Consider the following 18,859-nt stretch of genomic DNA (forward strand, 5'->3'; position numbering starts at 1 on the left):
GTGACAAAATGAGTCCCCGAGGGTACCTTCTGCTTGCTCTGCCTTCCTCACTTGTCTGTAGGTGTTGGCTACACCACAAAGCCATGGTTAGATGCAGGTTTGTTGTATGTCATCAGGATTCTTCGCTGCCTCCCCTTAGCTGCTTTCATCCCACATGGCGTTTTCAGTTGTAAATGGACAACTGGTTAATGGGGTTCTCCACCTCATTCCTATCCACCTAGCAGCCAAATATAATTTTTGCATAGGTTCTTATTTCATTAGAACTTGGAGAAATGATGACTTTTCTAATTTTTTTCATAATTTATTAGCTTCAATTTTTGTATGAATGAAAACGATGCTATTTGAATATGCTGACATGCAGTTTGTACTAGGATGATGTAATTAATGTTTGACTCATTTCCCCTTTATTAGTTTTCAGACTGAGCCGATGTCTCACCCTCTCCAAGTATGATTAAGGAGTTTTCGTTTTCTTTTTAAAAATGCTATTACAAAGGAAACGTTTCAGTTCACTCAAGATACTTTTTCCTCTCTGGATGTTTGGCGTTTGTCACTCAAACTAGTGGAAGACGACCCCTTAAGCTGGCCCTGCTTCCTGACTGGTTTCAGTATTTGCTAATTTCCATGTGTCTGATGTAAGATACGCAAGCCCTGTCTTGTATGCTCTCTGGCCCAGCCTGCAGTATTGCGTCTGTTTTCCTCTCTACCTAGGAAGTCATCTTCTACCTCCTACCTTCATCATAATGGGGAGAGGTTTTGCTTTTATGACACAACAATTCTGCAATTAGATGTTCAAAAGATATATAATAAGTAACTCTCCTCCATCATGGTCACCTCTTCAAAAAAATCATGTCTGAGAGGTTGTTGTTAACAGCACTGAAGGGCGGCAGTAACACGAAGATCATCACTTTGAACGGGAAGAGGATGACAAGGATGCCCTCAGCACTAGAAAAGCTGCCCGGTCTGAGGATTCTGAACCTTCAAAATAATCTCATCCACAAAGTGTGCCCAGAGCTAAGAACCTTGACCAAGGTGAGGACCTCAGCTCTTGCTGGGGTTGATGATGGAAAATAGATGAGAGCCGTGAGTGTCGGAGCCATGGCACTTTGATCTCCGGAGACTTAGCTCTCTGGAGGCAGTATGGAGTGCTGTTGGAGGAGCATGGGTAGCCGGGCTTGCTTAGGGCATTACACGTGCTAGGAAAGATGTTGCAATTTACTCCTGTGCCCTTTGGCCCACATCTGGAATCAGAATGAGATCTTTGCTATGCTCATCCTCCTTCAGGCTGTCATCTGGAAAGAGGTTGGAAGCTGGGTCTGGTAGTCTGTCTACCTTGGGGCTCACATCTGGAAGAAGGCTTTCAGGTTCCAGGCAAGACTGTGCCCACCCCCCTGGGCACGCTATCCTGAAGTCTTTACATATGGAATTAGGACACATTTAGCATGTTGGGGGGGGGGGGAATTACTCTTTCATTTCCTAGAACTGGCTGGAACTTCAAGTGCAGGACTGATAGGAATAGGAAGGAAAGGAATCTCTCTCCCCACAGAGCAGCCTTTAGAAGTTGGTTAATATTTAAAATAAAGAATACCCATCTAAAAGAGAGGCAGCTGACATGGATGGGTCCCAGATGCTTACTGTAAACATTTCTGCCTGGTAATGTCTGATTTCAGCTGCTAAAAATCTTGAGGTTAAGAGAAGGCAAGCCATGCAGTTTTCTTTCTGTTGGCTTCACAGCCATAAACATTGGAAAAACCTATCAACAACTTACCATTGCAGCTTATTAAAAGTTAGTATAAATTATCATCTCCATGCCTCCTCTACGCTTTATAAATTACACTTGTGATCTTAACAATACCCTGTGGAAAAATGGACGAGTATTTAGTACTTAATAATACCCTGTGGAGAAATGGACGAGTATTTAGTACTTAACAATACCCTGTGGAGAAATGGAGTAGTATTTAGTAGCAGTACTAGTTAATAGTTGCTTCAGAAGGTGTAGTTTTGGCTCTAAGACAAGGACTCACACTCTTCTAATGGCACACATGAGTTTCTGCTCAAAAGAATGCAAGCTTTCACTAAAAATCATGAACCGATTTGTTTTCCTGCTTGAACTTCTTTGTACTGAAATAACGTTTTATGTTGTTAAAAAAAAACAATTGTTTAGAAGCTTATACTGAACTATCTTTTGTGACAATTTTAGTCCTAGTCCTCATTTCCATATATAATTATTTTCAATTTGCTCTTTTTCTTGGGTTGTCCATTTTGACTACTAGTCTTCAGCTACCAATTGCTTGTATATGAGAAGCTTAGTCTCTGCAGTTATCCTGTTAACTTGTGTGATTACACAGCCTCACCTTGCTCCCCACTGCGTAAGCCGACATGTGCAGTCCGCTCTGGCCTGGCTTTGGTGGCCTCACCACCTTTATAAGCTTTATGGCATTTACAACTTGTTTAGTTATTGCCCCGACCTCTCAGGGAATTCTACAATGTCCACCCTTAATGAGTGTCATTGAGAGAGAATCGGTTAGTATGTTTTTGTCCACTTGGTCCTTCACATGGTTTTTTCTTTATACTTAAAAAATCAGACCCCTTTATTTTTATGCTTCCATATCTAATCCCTTAATTCTTGCGTCTGCGCTAACATGGCTTCATTTTATTTCAAAGTGGTGCTATATAATTTTCACCTTTCCTGTTCTCTGTGGCATTTTCCTTCAGGAAAGCTGACTGTCCTCTGGTTTCGCTGGGTGCTGTCAGTCCAGGACATCGTTTATTGTCATCCTGAAGTGAAGTCACTGTTTTCTGTAACCCATATTTTCCTGTTCACTCCCCCCCCCCCGCTTCACCATTCTTTCTCCCTTTTTATCTCCGCCTCTGCTGCTACCCCTGGCTGCTAGAATTACAGCCATGTGCCTGCATCACCAGCAGGTTATCATTCTTCTCCACCTATGCCATCCTAGTCTGAGTATATTATATTAATACTTAGGTCCCTCGCATTTCTGCAAATATCTGTATTATGTCTTCATATTTGAGTGGTAATTGTATAGCTGAAATGTCACATGTTAATAGGAAGGATGAAAACACTAGTTCTCTTGAGTAAATTGGGAGTATGGGGGTCACTGAAGATGTTAGAATGGGAGGGGGGAGGAAGGAAGGGGAGCAGAGAAAAATGTATAGCGCAATAAAAACAAAAACATTGATAGAAAGTCACATGTTACAAAACATACTTCCTCAGGAAAGAAACCTCCAGAGCAGAGACCATGACAAGATGTCACTACATTTGAAGTGCTCTTATATTTGCCTTATTCTTTAGGAGAGACTATGTTTTGACTTTTGTTACTTTCTTCAATTTCTTTCACTCGGGAACCAGCTTAGCTTAGTGCGTATTATTTAAGAAGAAACCATACTGTTCTAAAGTCAACTGACTTGATCCTAGGTTCTTATGATCTGTCTTTAAGTGCTTTCTATGTATTTTAGGTTAATGGCTTTATGTAATTTTCCTGTTCATAAAGTAGCAATGTTTCTTATATAAAGGTGCAAGGTTAGGAAATTATCAAAAGTCTATATCTCCTTTGTAAGAGGAGTGATAGAAGCAGGCAAAGTGTGCAGGAAACTTCCAAGGAATGGATATATATATATATATATATATATATATATATATATATATATATATGGCTCTCTTAAAATACTGCTCAATCTCACAGTTGTTAATAGAAGGGGCAGATGAAAGTGAGGGAGAGGAGAGAAGAGAGAAGCAAGGAAGGGACAGGAGAGTGGAGGGAAAGGAAGGGAAGGCAGGGCAGGAAGGAAGCAGCGGGGCAGAGATTGAGGGGGAGAGGAGAGACTTGAAACCTACGAGCAGATCTAATGCCATTCTTAGAGCAGAGAGACGAGAGAGAAAGGGGGGGAGAGAGAAAGGGGGGGGGGAGAGAGAGAGAGAGAGAGAGAGAGAGAGAGAGAGAGAGAGAGAGAATATGTTTATACATCCTTGATAGAGACCATCGAGTCAGTCGAGACAGTACCTGGCTCTAATGGATGGTTGTTCCATGAAAATTATGTATTTAAAGTGTTACAACTGACAATTTTTCTTTTGTTTGTTTTTAAGCTTTCTGTAGCTTTAGAATCTGTCCTGGAACTAGCTCTGGTAGACCAGACTAGCCTTGAACTCACAGAGATCCGCCTGCCCCTGCTTCCCAAGTGCTGGGATTAAAGGTGTGCACCACCACTGCCTGGCACAAGTGACACTGTTAAAAACAAATTGTATCTGTTAGCCAAATCCAACTTTTATTCTTTAATTTTAGGTATAATTCAGTAGATGGAATCCACTTCTTTATAAGGATTAAAGCATGCAAGAATGTTCCTCTAAAGCAGTGGCCCTTTGGGGGTTGCATATCAGATATTTACATTATGACTCATAACAGTAGCAAAATTACAGTTGTGTAGTAGCATTGAAATAGCTTTATGATTGGGGGTCACCACACAGGAAGAATTATTTTAAAGGATTGGAGCACTAGGAAGGTTGAGAACCACTGCTCTAAAGTAGTCCATTTCAAAAATAATTTAAGTATCTCTTAGTGTCAACCAGATATTTTCCTTTTTAAAACTTATAGAACAGTGTGACTTGTGAGTTTGCCAAACCTTAGGAGAAACTAGAGCAGCTTTATTATTAACCGTGTCCCAGTTACTGTCTCTGTGGTTAGGGTTGGCACAAGTAAGCTGATGGTGGAGTGCAAATACCCTCAAGACTGCCTGTGTCCTGGAGCGCGTGGTTGAGCTGGACATGAGAGTTCTGCTGCTGGCTGAGCCCTCATACGTAGGACTCCTGATGCTCACCTTCACTGACAACGAACACATGTTTGTAATCTAATCATACTTCTAACCTAATTAAACTCAGTGTCACAATGTCTTATAAAAGAGTGACTGTGGCTGCAAAAATTCATGAAAAGATGAGTTAGAGTTACAAATTGTTGACAATAAATAAGATTAAAAACTGAGTCACTGAGCTGTCACCGTGTATGTATATATTTACTAATCGCCTGCTGCTTTTCTAATACCATGCATTGTTTTCTGAGCCTGACAAATTATAGTTAATGTTAAATAATTGCTCTGGTTTGCCAAGCCTCTCACTGTACTATCTGTAATCCTTGAACACAACACAAGATGAATAATGGACATAATCATCTCCAATTTTAGAAGAAAGAGAGGCTTGGGAATTTGAGTGACTTGCCCTAGATTACAAAGAGTCCAAGAGAAGGGTCAAGAAGCAGAGACACATTTGTTCTCAGACTCAGGAATCCCATAGAACACTGAATGGGAGGCATGCTATAAGCTCAGAGGACCTGGTGCAGACCTGTGCAATCCCTTTACACGCTACCTCAATCTCTGTGAGTGCATATGAGCCTTGCTCATACTGGTTCAGAGGTTTTTGGTGTTTTTTTTTTTTATGGTATGTCCTCTGTCTCTTACTCTTTCTATCTCCTCTTTCATGGGGTTCCTTGAGCTCTGAGGGGAGAAATTTGATGGAGACATCCCATTTCAGGCTGAGTGTTCCAAGGTCACTCTGTGCATAATGCCTGCCTCTGGGTCTCTGTGTTCGGAAACATAGCTTTTGATGGACATGGGTATCACCAAGTTTTAAAATCTGATCTAAGACATCCACTGGAGATGTCTTAGGAGCCCAAACGAAAAAGATAGAGCTTTTACATGGATAAATGTAAATTCCTACATTTGGGTTAAGAAAAGAATTCATTGCACAAGCCCAGGATGTGGGTTATGTGCTTGAGAGTTAACATAGGCTTGCCGTTGCTATTCTTGGCTATGGGGGGTGGTTTATGCACAAGTAATGTGCCTCATTGCTGAGAATATGTGACGTGTTAGACAACATTATTGAAAGTGTACTCATCTGCCCAGAGGTTCTACCATTCCCATCATTCGTGTTATGAATTAATTGTCTTTGTCACCTAGGCACTGTGTTTCCTGAGAGGAGCATTCTCTGTGATTAGAAAGTGGCCATTGTGGTCAAAGGGTCTGAAAACTATGTCCCAAGGAAAATAAATGGTTAAGGGAAAGATGGATCAAATTTAGAGAATAACAATAACAATTCCTCCAGAAATTTAAATATTATGTAAGAGGAGTGGGAACAAGACGATTGTTTATGGTTGCTGTGGGCAGAACTGGGTGAGAGGTGCAGAGAGCTAGAGTTTAATCATAAAACAAAAACAGATGGGCCAGTGATGGTTCAGAGAGTGAAGGTGCCTGCCACCAAGCCTGCTGCATCGGCTTGCCTTACTTCAGTAGTTCTCTCCAGAAGGAAGTTCCGCTGGTATCCTCTCTGCAGTCCCACCTGGGTCCAAGCCCCAAGTGACAGCACTGCCAATTTCATATTTCTTGTTAGCACATCATATAGGAGTTAGTGCATCTACGAATTGGAACTTGTGGAAGTCGATGGCCTAAGTTTGGCCTCAGGGATTCATGTAGTAGAAGGAGAGAAATAGCTCCAGCTAGTTCCCCTATGACTTCCACAGTGACTCTGTGGCGTATGCACCCTCCCCCGATTAATTAAATATAATACACAATTACAAACGATGGATGGAAGAGAGATATGAATGACAGGGATCGCTGCTGCATGTTGTGTTCATCAGGAAGGTATATGATGCTCACCTGCGTGTATGGGAGACTAGGTGGCTTACACAGTTCTAATTCTTGGATGCACTCATTTCTTCATAATGTCCTAACAAGAAATATGAAATTGGCAGTGCTGTCCCTTGGGGTTTGGACCCAGATCAGAACTTCCTTCTGGAGAGAATTATTGAAGGAATGCAAGCCAAAGAACTTAAAATTGTTTGCCTAAAATGCTTCTTTAGGAACCATGTGTAACTGGTGTGTTACTGAAACCCTTGCTAGGATCAGCTTTGAAAAGGAACCCCCAATTTTTTACCTCAGACAACTCCCTTACAAAGAGACCTCCACAATGATTCTAATCCAACTCCCAGAGATTCACCTTTACATTACCGTGTTCTTCTTATACCAAAAGAGATGAGTTAGTTTTTTTTGAAAGGAGGCCGCTTGTTCTTCACGGCCACCCTGCTAGCTTAGACCTCAAATAATCACACAGAAACCATATTATTTAAATCACTGCTTGGCCCATCAGCTCTACCTTCTTATTGGCTAACTCTTACATATTAATTTAACCCATCTCCATTAATCTGTGCCTCACCACGAGGTTGAGGCCTACCAGCAAAGTTTCCATCTATCTCTGGCAGTGGCTCCATGGTGTCTCCCTGACTCCGCCCTTCTTTCTCCCAGCATTCAGCCTAGCTTTCCTTGCCTACCTAAGATCCGCCCTGCTATAGGTCCAAAGCAGTTTCTTTATTCACTAATGGTAATCACAGCACGCAGAGGGGACTCCCACATCAGTTCTTAACTTGTTGTCTGTCCTGCTTTCCAACGTTCTTGGCTATCTTATTCATGACGTCACTGCTAGCCTCTAAGAGAGTGACAAGTAGGTAAAAATCTAAAATAAATACAAGTGAACTAATGAAACATCTAGGCAAGGAGTTAATTTTCAACTATAATTCAACCCTTGACTTCGTCTTTGGAATTTGATACATAATTTTACTAATTTATGCCAAACCTTGGCATATTTTCATGGAGACAGAGTTTGTTGCTACCTGGCATTCAGGAGATGGTTACATATTTAAAAACAACTACTGTCATCCTTTTGGGCAGGCATGGTGGCGCACACATGAAATTCTAGATGTGGGCATCTGAAGCAGCTGCAATGAATTTGAGACCAGCCTAGTCTACATTTTTATAGGTCACTCTGGGCTACAGAATTGAAATGTCTCCAAAAACAAAACAAAAAAACCTTTCTTTTTAAACAATAATCTACTTTTGAGGTCATAATTATTTTTTCTCTTTCCTCCCTTCAACCCCACCAACTACCCCCTTGCTCTCTCTTAGCTTCCTGTCCTCTTTTTCTTTGTTATTACACACACACACACACACACACACACACACACACACACACACACACACACACAGAGTACACCATGTATTGTAGAAGGCAACTTGCGGGAGTCCTCTCCCCTACCACCCTGTGGTCTTGGAAGCTGAGCTCAGCTTGGCATGCTTTCCAGCAAGTGCCTTTCCAGAACCATCTTATTGGCGCTAGTTTCTTGCAATCGCAAAAGTGTCTCAAAAGTTGATTAGTCATTGTCTTTGCTCTTTTGCTTTCTCCACAGGCCACTCCTACAGACTTTCTTCCTCAATTCTCCCCCTACTATCACAGTCACTAATGACGTTTGTGTTGCTAAATCCAGGGGTTATTTCTTGTGCTTGGATTTCATTTAACCTTCTCCTGCGGTTTAACTCACACCTTCCATTTTAGAAGAATTTTTATTTTCCTTCCTCCTGAATTCTGGGACACTGTATTTTTGAAAGCATTGTGTGTGTGTGTGTGTATAGATGTGTATATGTGTGTATATGTGTATATATGTACAGATATACACCCACACTTTCCAAAGCCGTGTATACACACACACACACACACACCTATAGATACATGCACATACGTGCACACACACAATTCACACACACAGAGAGACATGGAGAGAATGTGGTGCTAAGGCAGGGAAGAGTCCAGGCAAAGATATGTGGTGACAATGAGTTACATTAGTAATATAAAACTAACACTCTATAGGATTAATTGTATTACATCATTTCCCTCAAATTGCTATTATATTTTAACCCTACCTTCAAAATAAGTTTGCTAATATGGCAATAATATTTTCCATAATACTTTTGCACATTGTATTCATGAACACATTCAAAAGATTATATACCATGGCCAAGTTGGTTTTATCCTAGGAATGCAATATTGGTTCAAAAATTATTCAAATCAGTAAATACAGCACAACACATAAACACAGAAATCACATGACCATGTCAGTAGATGCAGGGAAGGCCTTTGACAAAATTCAACATCCTTCATGTTAAATGCTCTGAAAAATTCAGGACTACAAGGAACGTATCTTAACATATTAAGAGTTATAGGCAAGCCGGGCGGTGGTGGTGCACACCTTTAATCCCAGCACTCGGGAGGCAGAGGCAGGCGGATCTCTGTGAGTTCGAGACCAGCCTGGTCTACAAGAGCTAGTTCCAGGACAGGCTCCAAAACCACAGAGAAACCCTGACTCGAAAAACAAAAAAAAAAAAAAAAAAAACAAAACAAAAAACAAAAACAAAGAGTTATAGGCAAAAAATTATACCTGATATTATGAAAAGAGAAATGGAATTTCTTCTAAATTCAGGAATGAATTATTGACACAGGATTTCACTGGCCTGGAACTCACTATGTAGACTAGGCTGGCCTCAAACTCACAGTGATCCACGCCTCAGCTTCCCAAGTGCTGGGATTAAAGGGCCACCATTCTCGGCCCAGTGCTTGGAATATTAACAGAGCAGTGAAACAAGAGAAAGAAATCAATGAGATAGAAACAGAAGCAAAGGAAGAAGTCAAAGTTTTCTTATTTTCACGACATAACTGACTCCTCCAGAAGCCTCGTAGGAGCTGATAATTACGGTTAAGGAATTCATCACTCATCAGTGAAGAGACAGCTACTGTGAAGAACCCTTCACTACTTCCATCGAACATAGGATGACATCTAACGTGTATAAAGAACTGTAAAACGAAGCACAGAAGCAGCTAATCTAACCAGTGAGTGACTAATGAACTGAGCAGACACCTCTCAAAAGAACAAGCCCAAATGACCAATCAATATAGATATTTGGAAAGTCTTCAAAAAGTATGGAAATGAAGGCTGCTTTTTGAGTTCAGCTTATCTCACCCTGAATGGCTGTCACTAAGAGAACAAGACTAACTGCTGGCAAAGGTGTGGGAGTAAGGAGCACCGACTCAGTGTTGGTGGAGTATAAAACAATGTAGCCGTTGATGTAAATGAGTATGGAGGGTTTTCCAGGAAGTGCAAAGATAAGTAGCATATGTCTCGGCTCTGTCACTGCGTGCTCTCCACCTGCCAGGCCTGTGAAGGAACTGCACAGAGGAACTGCACATGCGCGGAGACTGCTGCATTAGTAAACATAGTTTAAAAAGTGGAACTGCCCTGGGTGTCCTCAACGGATGAATGGATAAAGAAAATGTGTTGCATACACAATGCAGTTTTATTTAACCATAAAGAAACAAGGAATCACGACATTTTCAGGGATGTAAGTGAAACTAGAGGTCATTTAAATGAAATGAGTTGTCCTATGAATGACATACCACATTTTATTTCACCTGCAGAATATAGGCTTCAGTGTGTGTGTGTGTGTGTGTGTGTGTGTGTGTGTGTGTGAGAGAGAGAGAGAGAGAGAGAGAGAGAGAGAGAGAGAGAGAGAATTGTAAGGAGGAGCTGCTGGGGTTGGAATAAGGTAGAAGAGTGCATGTTTCTAGAAGGGAAGGGAAGATGTGCCAGCATTGAGATAGCAGGAGAGTGAGAGGAGAGAGGAAGGTGCAGGGATGTGGGGAAGGGGGATGAGGAAGAACTAATTAATATGACGTACATGAATGAAAATGCCATAATGAAATTACTTTGTGTGCTAACTTAAGGAATTGGATAAAAATAATATCTTTATGTTTTCTTAGGTTCTATAGATCTCAGCAGAGTCTTACTGCTTTCCCAATTTGGTGGGAGATACTGTGCAAATACTTTAAATCTCTGTGTGTTTACAGTTGACATCACTTAATCTGGGAAACAACCTTTTCGAAGAAATTCCTGAAGAGATGAAATACCTTACCTCCCTGAAGAAACTTCATTTATTTGGGAACAGGATTTGTAGTATTGCTACTGGCGTCTTTGGTAAGTTAGTTAAGAAACATTATAGCATTGTATTTAACCCCCAGAGTTTAATAATTTGATACAGAAATGAAAAAAGAATTCCACTGTGCAGAAATTAAGGAATTTCTGAAGCAACACTTTTCAGTGTTTAAAAAACTTTTTTGTTTTACAACACTTTTTGTAAAGTCCATACATGAATATAATATAATTTCATCAAATCCATCCTCCATGCTCTCTCCCCCAACCCTTGTGTTTTACAACCATATCCCCACTGAGCAGAGCAGATTCAGCCAATCCCACAACTAAGTCAACTGTAAGCTTCTTTTAGGATTGTTATAGACTAACATGGTTTAATTTGTTTTTTACCCATAGGATATCTAGTTCATGAATAAACTGCTTTTTTTCTGTTGGTATTTTTAATGTTTTGAGTTGGCTGTCATAATTCTCAAGTTGGAGTGTTGGAAAGCAGACGTCCTGATCTCTGGCCCTGTTATTTGCTGTTTCAAATAGAGATTAAGGTGAAATGTAGTTTCTTTTTTTTTTTTTTTTGGTTTTTCGAGACAGGGTTTCTCTGTGGCTTTGGAGCCTGTCCTGGAACTAGCTCTGTAGACCAGGCTGGTCTCGAACTCACAGAGATCCACCTGCCTCTGCCTCCCGAGTGCTGGGATTAAAGGCGTGCGCCACCACCGCCCGGCTGTGAAATGTAGTTTCATCCTTAAAGGCTAACCCTTTTTAGGAGCTGATTGCACAGTGGTAGCCCTGAGTGATGAAGCTTAGGGATATCATGATTAGTGGAGGAATTTGCCATTGACTCTGTCACATGGCAGGAGTTGTGTAGGTGACTATACTTGAGTGGAATATAGAGAAAGTTGGTTCAAAAGAAAGAAAGGCTGTGGCAAGACAGAGACAGACAGACAGACAGACAGGCTGTGTGTGTTACAGCTGAGGGAGACTTGAGAAGAAAGGGAGCTACATCCCGATTGTTCTGCCTTTTAGCTCTTAGCTCCAGTTTGTGGTGAGCCTGGTTCTATTCTTTGTCCTCAGATGCCATGGCTTATGTCTGTAACGATGTGACCCATTTCCTCTTTTTGCCTTAGCTAGCTTATGAGAGTATCTGTCTTCAGCAACAACAGAACCGGAACCAAGGCGAGAATCCAAGAGGAATTCAAAGATGTGTAGAAAACTTATTTCTTGCCAAGTGGCTAAAATGGCTATTGTTTTCTGACAGATGGCTTGCAAGAGTTGGTTCTGCTTAATCTAAACAACAACCGACTTAAGAGTCTTCCTCAAGAAGTTGGCAGGTAAATTTATTTATAGTGAAGCTTGGTTAAACATGACATTCCCCTCCATGCCCAGACTCCATCCCATTCCTTTGAAGGTCTTAGGCCTAGCGCCCAGTAGTCAGGAGTAGGGGTGGTGGTGGTTACAAATAGCACAGGGAGATCCGAAATGTGAATCAAGGCACTGCAGACTCTTTCTTTCTCTTTTGTGTGTGTATGGCATATGCATGTGTGTACACATGTGTTATGGTCGTATGTGTAGAGACCACAGTCTGACGTTGGGATGTCTTCCTCAGTCTCTTTCCTCTTTATTTATTGAGAGAGGGTTTCTCACTGAACTTGGAGCTCATCCTTTATGCTTAACTGTGTGGCAGCAAGCACCAGAAATCTGCCTGTCTCTGACCCCTAGCTCTGGGATTACAGACGTGTGCCACCATGCCAGACTGAAGGGGGTCCACACTCAGGTCCTCAGCATTTTACCCACAGATCCATTGCTCACTAAGTTTAAGCAAATAATTCTTAAGTTACATGAGAGAAATGAGAAATAGTGGGTGACATAAGAGTAAAAGTTGGGGTGTAAAATAGGAGGCCTAAGGTGATGTTATTGATAAACCAGCTCGGTTCTTGGAGCTTGCTCAAACGCAGGTTGGGCACATTAAATTTTATTTCATGGCTGTCATAAACCATTTTGAGTTCGATGAGGAAAAGTCGTATAAAAGCAAAGGATTTAAAATTATGATGTCATTTTCATTAAATAAAACCTGGCACATTTTATTATCATGAGCAACAATCAAAACGTTGTTTTCCCTTGTCCAGCACATCTGTGCAGACAGGCCATCATTCTAGTGTTTCTGGACTCAGATGAAGCCCTGACCTTCCGAGGCAGTGTCTACTCTTGAGCTGTTTCTCTGACAGATGGAGAGAACTCTGGTCAGGTTGACTTGGGAGATCTTGATTGCATATTGTACAGAAACATACACATTACAGAGAGCAGCTAGAGGCTTCAGAGAATATGACAAGGGGAGCAGTCCTCACCTCAGCACAGGGCTTGTCTGTCTGTCTGTCTTCAGAGTCTACTGTGTTCCAACTCACTTGTCTATACTTCTTCCCAAATCCTTTTATAGAGGAGGCAGTACTTTAAGTGGAATTAAAAAAAAAAGATGAACGGGCAATGGAGAGATGGCTCAGGAGTTAAGAACACTGGCTGCTCTTCCAGAGGATCTGAGTTCAATTCCCAGCACCCACATGGTGGCTCACAACTATCTATTATATGATCTGATTCCCTCTTCTGGCATGCAGGTATACATGCAGATCACTCCTACCTAAAATATAAATAAATAAGATTTGAAAAGAAATCAACAATCGTGAAACACTTCACAATAACTAAAATGCCAATAGTTGCTTGCTCTTCCAAGGTTCTAACTTACCCATCGATTGCTGTTTGTACTGATGTTGATACAGTGAACAGAAATGAGACCTGCTGAAGAGATCTGGCGACTCAGGTTCAGGATGTATCTTTGTACATCTAGCCTTGTGACCTCGGACTAGTCAGTTAACTGCCCTAGATCTCACGTTCTCCCCCTGTAATATGAGAAGTTTTAACAGCTGAACTTCTGAGCCCTTGCAGTGGTGTTATGACCGCAGTTTGAGAAGCTGTCTGTGTTTGACGTGGGGTGTGCACTCCTTAAAGACGTGTGTGGACAAGAGGTGATGTACAAGGAAATGAAAGCACTGCAGGCATTAGCGACGTGGATCCCAGGCCTGTGGCCCCGTGTGTTTTTTATAGCAAGCTCTAGGCCATCTGTGTTTTGAGCAGGCTGAAGATAGCTAATTGGCTATCTTTTCAAGTAGAATTTCACTTGCTCATCCTGGAGAAGTTCCTTTTATTTAAAAGGTTTTATTTTCTTTTTAGATTGTGTATCCACATGCGTATAGTAGTATGTTTAGAGACCATAGGCCAGCATTGAGACACGTGTGTTGCCTGGGGAAGCCAGTAGATGGTATGGGATTCTCTGGAGCTGGAGTTACAGGCATCTGTGAGCCACCTGATGATGCTGACTGGGTACACAATCTGGATCACCTGCAAGAGCAGTTTGTGAGTCTTAACGGCCAAGCTATCTGTCTGGATCCCGTGGGAGAATCTCTTTGCCTTTCCATACCTCAGAGCTCTCCATTTTCACAAGGAAGGTGATAATAGTATATACTTTATAAGGTTTGGTGGTTGAACAGTATCTACAAAGGCTTTGTATGATTCAGTAAGTTCTTGGGAGCTAGAGAGATGTGGGTTCCTATCCCAGCACCCACATGCAGCAGCTCACAGCAATCTGTATCTTCAGAGCAGGTGATTTGCCTTCTTCTGGCCTCTATGGGTAGCCAAATGCATGTGATACAGAAGCATACAGCCAAGTGTATGCATGTGTGCGCCCTTGCATGCAACATACACACACACAAACACACACACACACTACTCAAATAAAAATAAAAACAATCTTAAAGAAGAAAAATGAGAAAAAGTTTAAAAAATTAATTTCTCAATAAGATTTTTGCTATTATTATTATGAGTTGCTTTTTATTGTATGTTTTTCCCACTCTTCCCAGAGGTGAAAGATTGACTATCTTTTCTATGAATTTTGGAAGAGCATTAGGCCCGTGTAGTGTGGCATCCTCTTCTTGCCCGTCTGGAAATTAAGCACCTGCTTCATCAATAAAGGCTATGAGTTAATAAGCTTAGTTAAGTGAAGGGGAGGTAGGGAGTGGGTGTGTCAACTCTGCTGATGCCTGGCTTCTGTTCATTGACCCAGGAGGGCAGAGAAGAGTTTGTTTGTTAAGATATCTTCAACTTCACAGACCATGGGCTTAGAGTTCAGATTACTGTTGTGAGTGGCAATGCACAGCTGCATAGCTGCATGGCTGCACAACTGCACAGCTGCAAAGAAGACCGCAGAAGCCTCCTGCACACAGACTCTCTGAAACGGATAGAGGGAGAGGGGAAGGGATCAAAGACCCCCTTCTCACTTGCCCCCCAGCAAAGCCACTTTTTCCTTTTTAATTTTTTTATTGAAATAGATTCTTCTCTAATACAATGTATTACAACCATATATTCCCCTCCGTCCAATCCTCCTAGGTCCCCCCCACCTCCTTTCTTCCCCACATCTACTCCTCCATTTCCTTCTCAGAAAAGAACAGAATCTTAGCATCCTTAGCATCTTGAAATATCCAGTCAGAACTCAGTTTTTCTGAAATATTCCATAAAGGTTTTTGTTGGTTGTGGTTCTCATTGTGCTCACCTTTCCAGCAAACGTGCACTTTATCCCACTTGATCAGCCCAGAATTTTTGGATCCTTCCATCTGCAGCCCGCCCCTCAGTAATTTTATTTGTGACGCAGCTTGTGCTGCAGGCGGCTCAGTTGTGCTCCAGCATCCCACACACTAGACTTTCTGGGCATGGCGCAGCACCCTGCTTCACCCATCAAAGCTACTTCGTGAAGTTTTTTTGTCAACTCTGTGGAGGAGGAGAGCAAGGAGGAGCTGCAAGGGCAGCCCTTCTCCTGGTTCACTTTGCCAAGTGCTCTTTTTGCTGTCATGAAAGGAGAAGGGTGTTAGACTCCTGGATCACCTAAACATACAACAGACACATTTGCAATAAGTCCGGAGCACGTTACTGGGGGAAAACAATAGCAGAGGAAAGCCAAAGCGCTCAGCTGAAACAGCGACCGAAACTGAACAATGAGGAAGGTGCTCCATGTCTTTCGCTGTAGGATGTATCTATACATTTTCATTCCTTATTTGTTTTTTTTTTTGTTTTTATATCCCAAACAAAGTTTCCTCTCCCTCCTCTCCTTCCAGTCCTTTCTCCATCTCTCCTTCCCACCACCGTCTACTCCTCCTCTTTTCTCTTCAGAAATGGGCAAGCCTCCCATGGACATCAACCAGCCATGGTATCAAGTTGCAGTGAGACAAGGCACCTCCTCCCCTATTAAGGCTGGATGAGACAATCCAGCAGAAGGAAAGGGTCGCAAAAGCAGGCCACAGAGTCAGAGACAGTCCCTGCTCTCACTGTTAGGCATCTCACAAAAATACTAAGTTACACAACTGTAACATAAATGCAGAGGGCCTAGGTCAGTCCCATGCAGGCTCCCTGGCTGTTAGTTCAGTGTTTATGAGCCCCTATGAGCTTAGGTTAGTTGGTTCTGTGGGTTTTCTTGTGATGTCCTTGACCCTTCTGGCTCTTCCAATCCGTCTTCCCTCTTCAGCAGGATTCCTGAGCTCTACCTAATGTTTGGCTGTGGGTCTCTGCATCAATTTCTACCAGTTTCTGGGTGTAGCCTTTTAATGACAGTTGGGCTAGACACCAATCAATCTATGAGTAGAAGATTAGCATTAGGAATCATTTCATTGACTTACCTTTTGCCAGTTGTGTTTGTTTCTATCGTAGGTCTCTGGGGTATCTTGCCTCTGTGTCCTGGCCCACAGAGGTGAGCTCCCTCTCATGATATGGGTCTCAAGCTGAGACAGCCATTAGTTGGTCACTTCCACAATTTCTGTGCCATCTTTACCCCAGCTTAGCTTGTAGGCAGGACAAATTGTAGGTTAAAGGGCTTATGATTTGGTTGGGGGTCCCAAAGCCTCCACTGAAAGTCTTGCTTGGTTACAGGAGGTGGCTGGCTCAGGCTCTGTAGCATTGCCAGGAGTGTTAGCGAGGATCACCCTCATCGATTCCTGGGAGTTTCCCCTTCACTAGGCTTTTAACTCATCCCAGAGATGCCTCCAGACACCAGTCGTCTCTTGCAGTACTCTCTTCTGCCATCCTCCCTCAACCTGGTTCCACCTTCTCCAGCCCCCATCCAGACCACTCCTCTCTTCTTCATTCCTTTTCAATGTCTAGTTATTCCCCTTTGACTGTACTCTTCAGCAACTTAATTTCCTCCCTATTTTTGGTTTTGTTTTATTTTTGTGATTAAAGTATAATTACATCATTCCCCCCTTCCCTTTCTTCCTCTCAAGTCTTCCCATACACCCCTTCTTATTCTCTCTCAAATTCCTGGCCTCTTTTCCATTCATTGTTGTTGCAAACACGTGCACATATTCTCTAACTGCGGCCTGCTCCTACATGAAGGTGCTGGCTTCTAAGTTAAACTTGCATCCTGCTACATTACTGAAGGTGTTTATGAGTTGTAGGAGTTCCTTGGTAGATTTTTTGGGGTCACTTACATAAACTATCATATCACCAGCAAATAGTGAGTTTGATTTCTTCTTTTCCAATTTGTATCCCCCTGATCTCCTTTTGTTGTCTTATTGCTCTCTCTAGAACCTCAAGTACTATATTGAATAGTTATGAAGGGGCTTCTTTGATCAAGGTGATGATCTCATTTAAGAAGATGCCACCCACATGACCTCCTACAGCCCCAGTTTCATAGCTTAGACACTGGTCGTTAGAATCTATCTAATACATTTATACATTTATGGACAGGCAGACACAGGCTTTCAAGTCTTAGCACTGCCAGTTTTCCAAACTCAAGCCATTGTCCCTGTGTCAGATTTGAATCAAGTAGTGTGAGTTTCTTTTTTTTTAGTATATTATTCTTTTTAGTAAGAATTTTTGGCTGTTTGATTCTTTAACTATCTGTGTACATTTTAAAATTGATTTCTCCTGTACAAAAATTAAGTTTTCTTCTTGAATCCTCCTGTCTATTGGTACTATAAATATTTTTTCTTCACATGAGCATGGTATAATTATTTTCAATACAGCCTTTTACATGTTCGCAGTTAGGTCTCTCATGTCTTTTGTTAAATGTCTTATTTTATATATTTTTTATTATTATGTCATCATAAATGACATTTATTAAGCCTTTTTCATCCAATTATTTATTGCTACATATAGAAATACAATAGATTTAAAAAATGCTGATTTTGTATGTTCTCTCACTAATTTATTACTTGAAAAGTTTTAAAATGTAGTTTTATTCTTGAAGTGGCTAATGTTTTTATAGAAAACAACCTAATGGTTATTATCTTACAGTGAATTACATTTCATTATGGAAATTTTTCAAGTAAAATTTAGTTTTGTTGTTTTCCCCCCAACGTTTTCTATATCTCCCTCCTCCTAGATGCCTTTACACCCGAGGGACAGTCTTTGCCTTTACTTTTGGTCTCTACCTAGGGTCTCCTACAAAGAGTGCAAATCTGTGGTCCACCCATCTTTTCATCTTCTGCAGCAATTAAGCATTAAGCCCGTTGCTGTTTTTTCTCTCTTTTTTCTTTTACTTTGTAGTTGTTGTTGAGCTGACAATGTAGCCTTGGCTGGCCAGGAATTCACCATGTAGACCAGGCTAGCCTCAAACTAAGAAGAGTCCACGTGCCTCTGCCTCCTGAGTTGTTGGGAATACAGACTTGCACTACCACATCTGGTTGAATTCTCTTTTGGTTAAAACTATATATTACGTAGCTTTCTGATTATAAATCATTTTTTTAAATTTATTTATTTACTATGTTTACAATATTCTTTTTTTTATTGATAAAGAATAATTAGATAAATGCTTCCATGGTATCCACAGTCAGAAATGAAGCAGAGATACATGCTTGTTCTTACTGTTTTTTTTATTTATTTATTAAAGATTTCTGTCTCTTCCCCGCCACCGCCTCCCATTTCCCTCCCCCTCCCCCAATTAAGTCTCCCCCAGCCCGAAAAGCAATCAGGGTTCCCTGTCCTGTGGGAAGTCCAAGGAACCCCCACCTCCATCCAGGTCT

The 18,859-nt window shown here is 41.5% G+C and overlaps 1 protein-coding gene across 1 annotated transcript in view; it reads left to right on the top strand.

Annotated features, from left to right (window-relative positions):
* Window positions 1-823: 823 nt before the first annotated feature.
* Lrrc69 (leucine rich repeat containing 69) overlaps window positions 824-18,859 on the top strand; it is a 72,539-nt gene continuing 54,503 nt past the window's right edge. Inside the window, exons 1-3 of the mRNA XM_075968030.1 lie at window positions 824-1,029; window positions 10,727-10,853; window positions 12,061-12,133. Coding sequence (XP_075824145.1) covers window positions 847-1,029; window positions 10,727-10,853; window positions 12,061-12,133 — 383 coding nt within the window. The 5' untranslated portion in view covers window positions 824-846. The remainder of the gene's footprint in view (window positions 1,030-10,726; window positions 10,854-12,060; window positions 12,134-18,859) is intronic.

The sequence above is a fragment of the Microtus pennsylvanicus genome, chromosome 3, assembly GCF_037038515.1.
Source record: "Microtus pennsylvanicus isolate mMicPen1 chromosome 3, mMicPen1.hap1, whole genome shotgun sequence".
In the NCBI taxonomy this organism is placed as follows: domain Eukaryota; kingdom Metazoa; phylum Chordata; class Mammalia; order Rodentia; family Cricetidae; genus Microtus; species Microtus pennsylvanicus.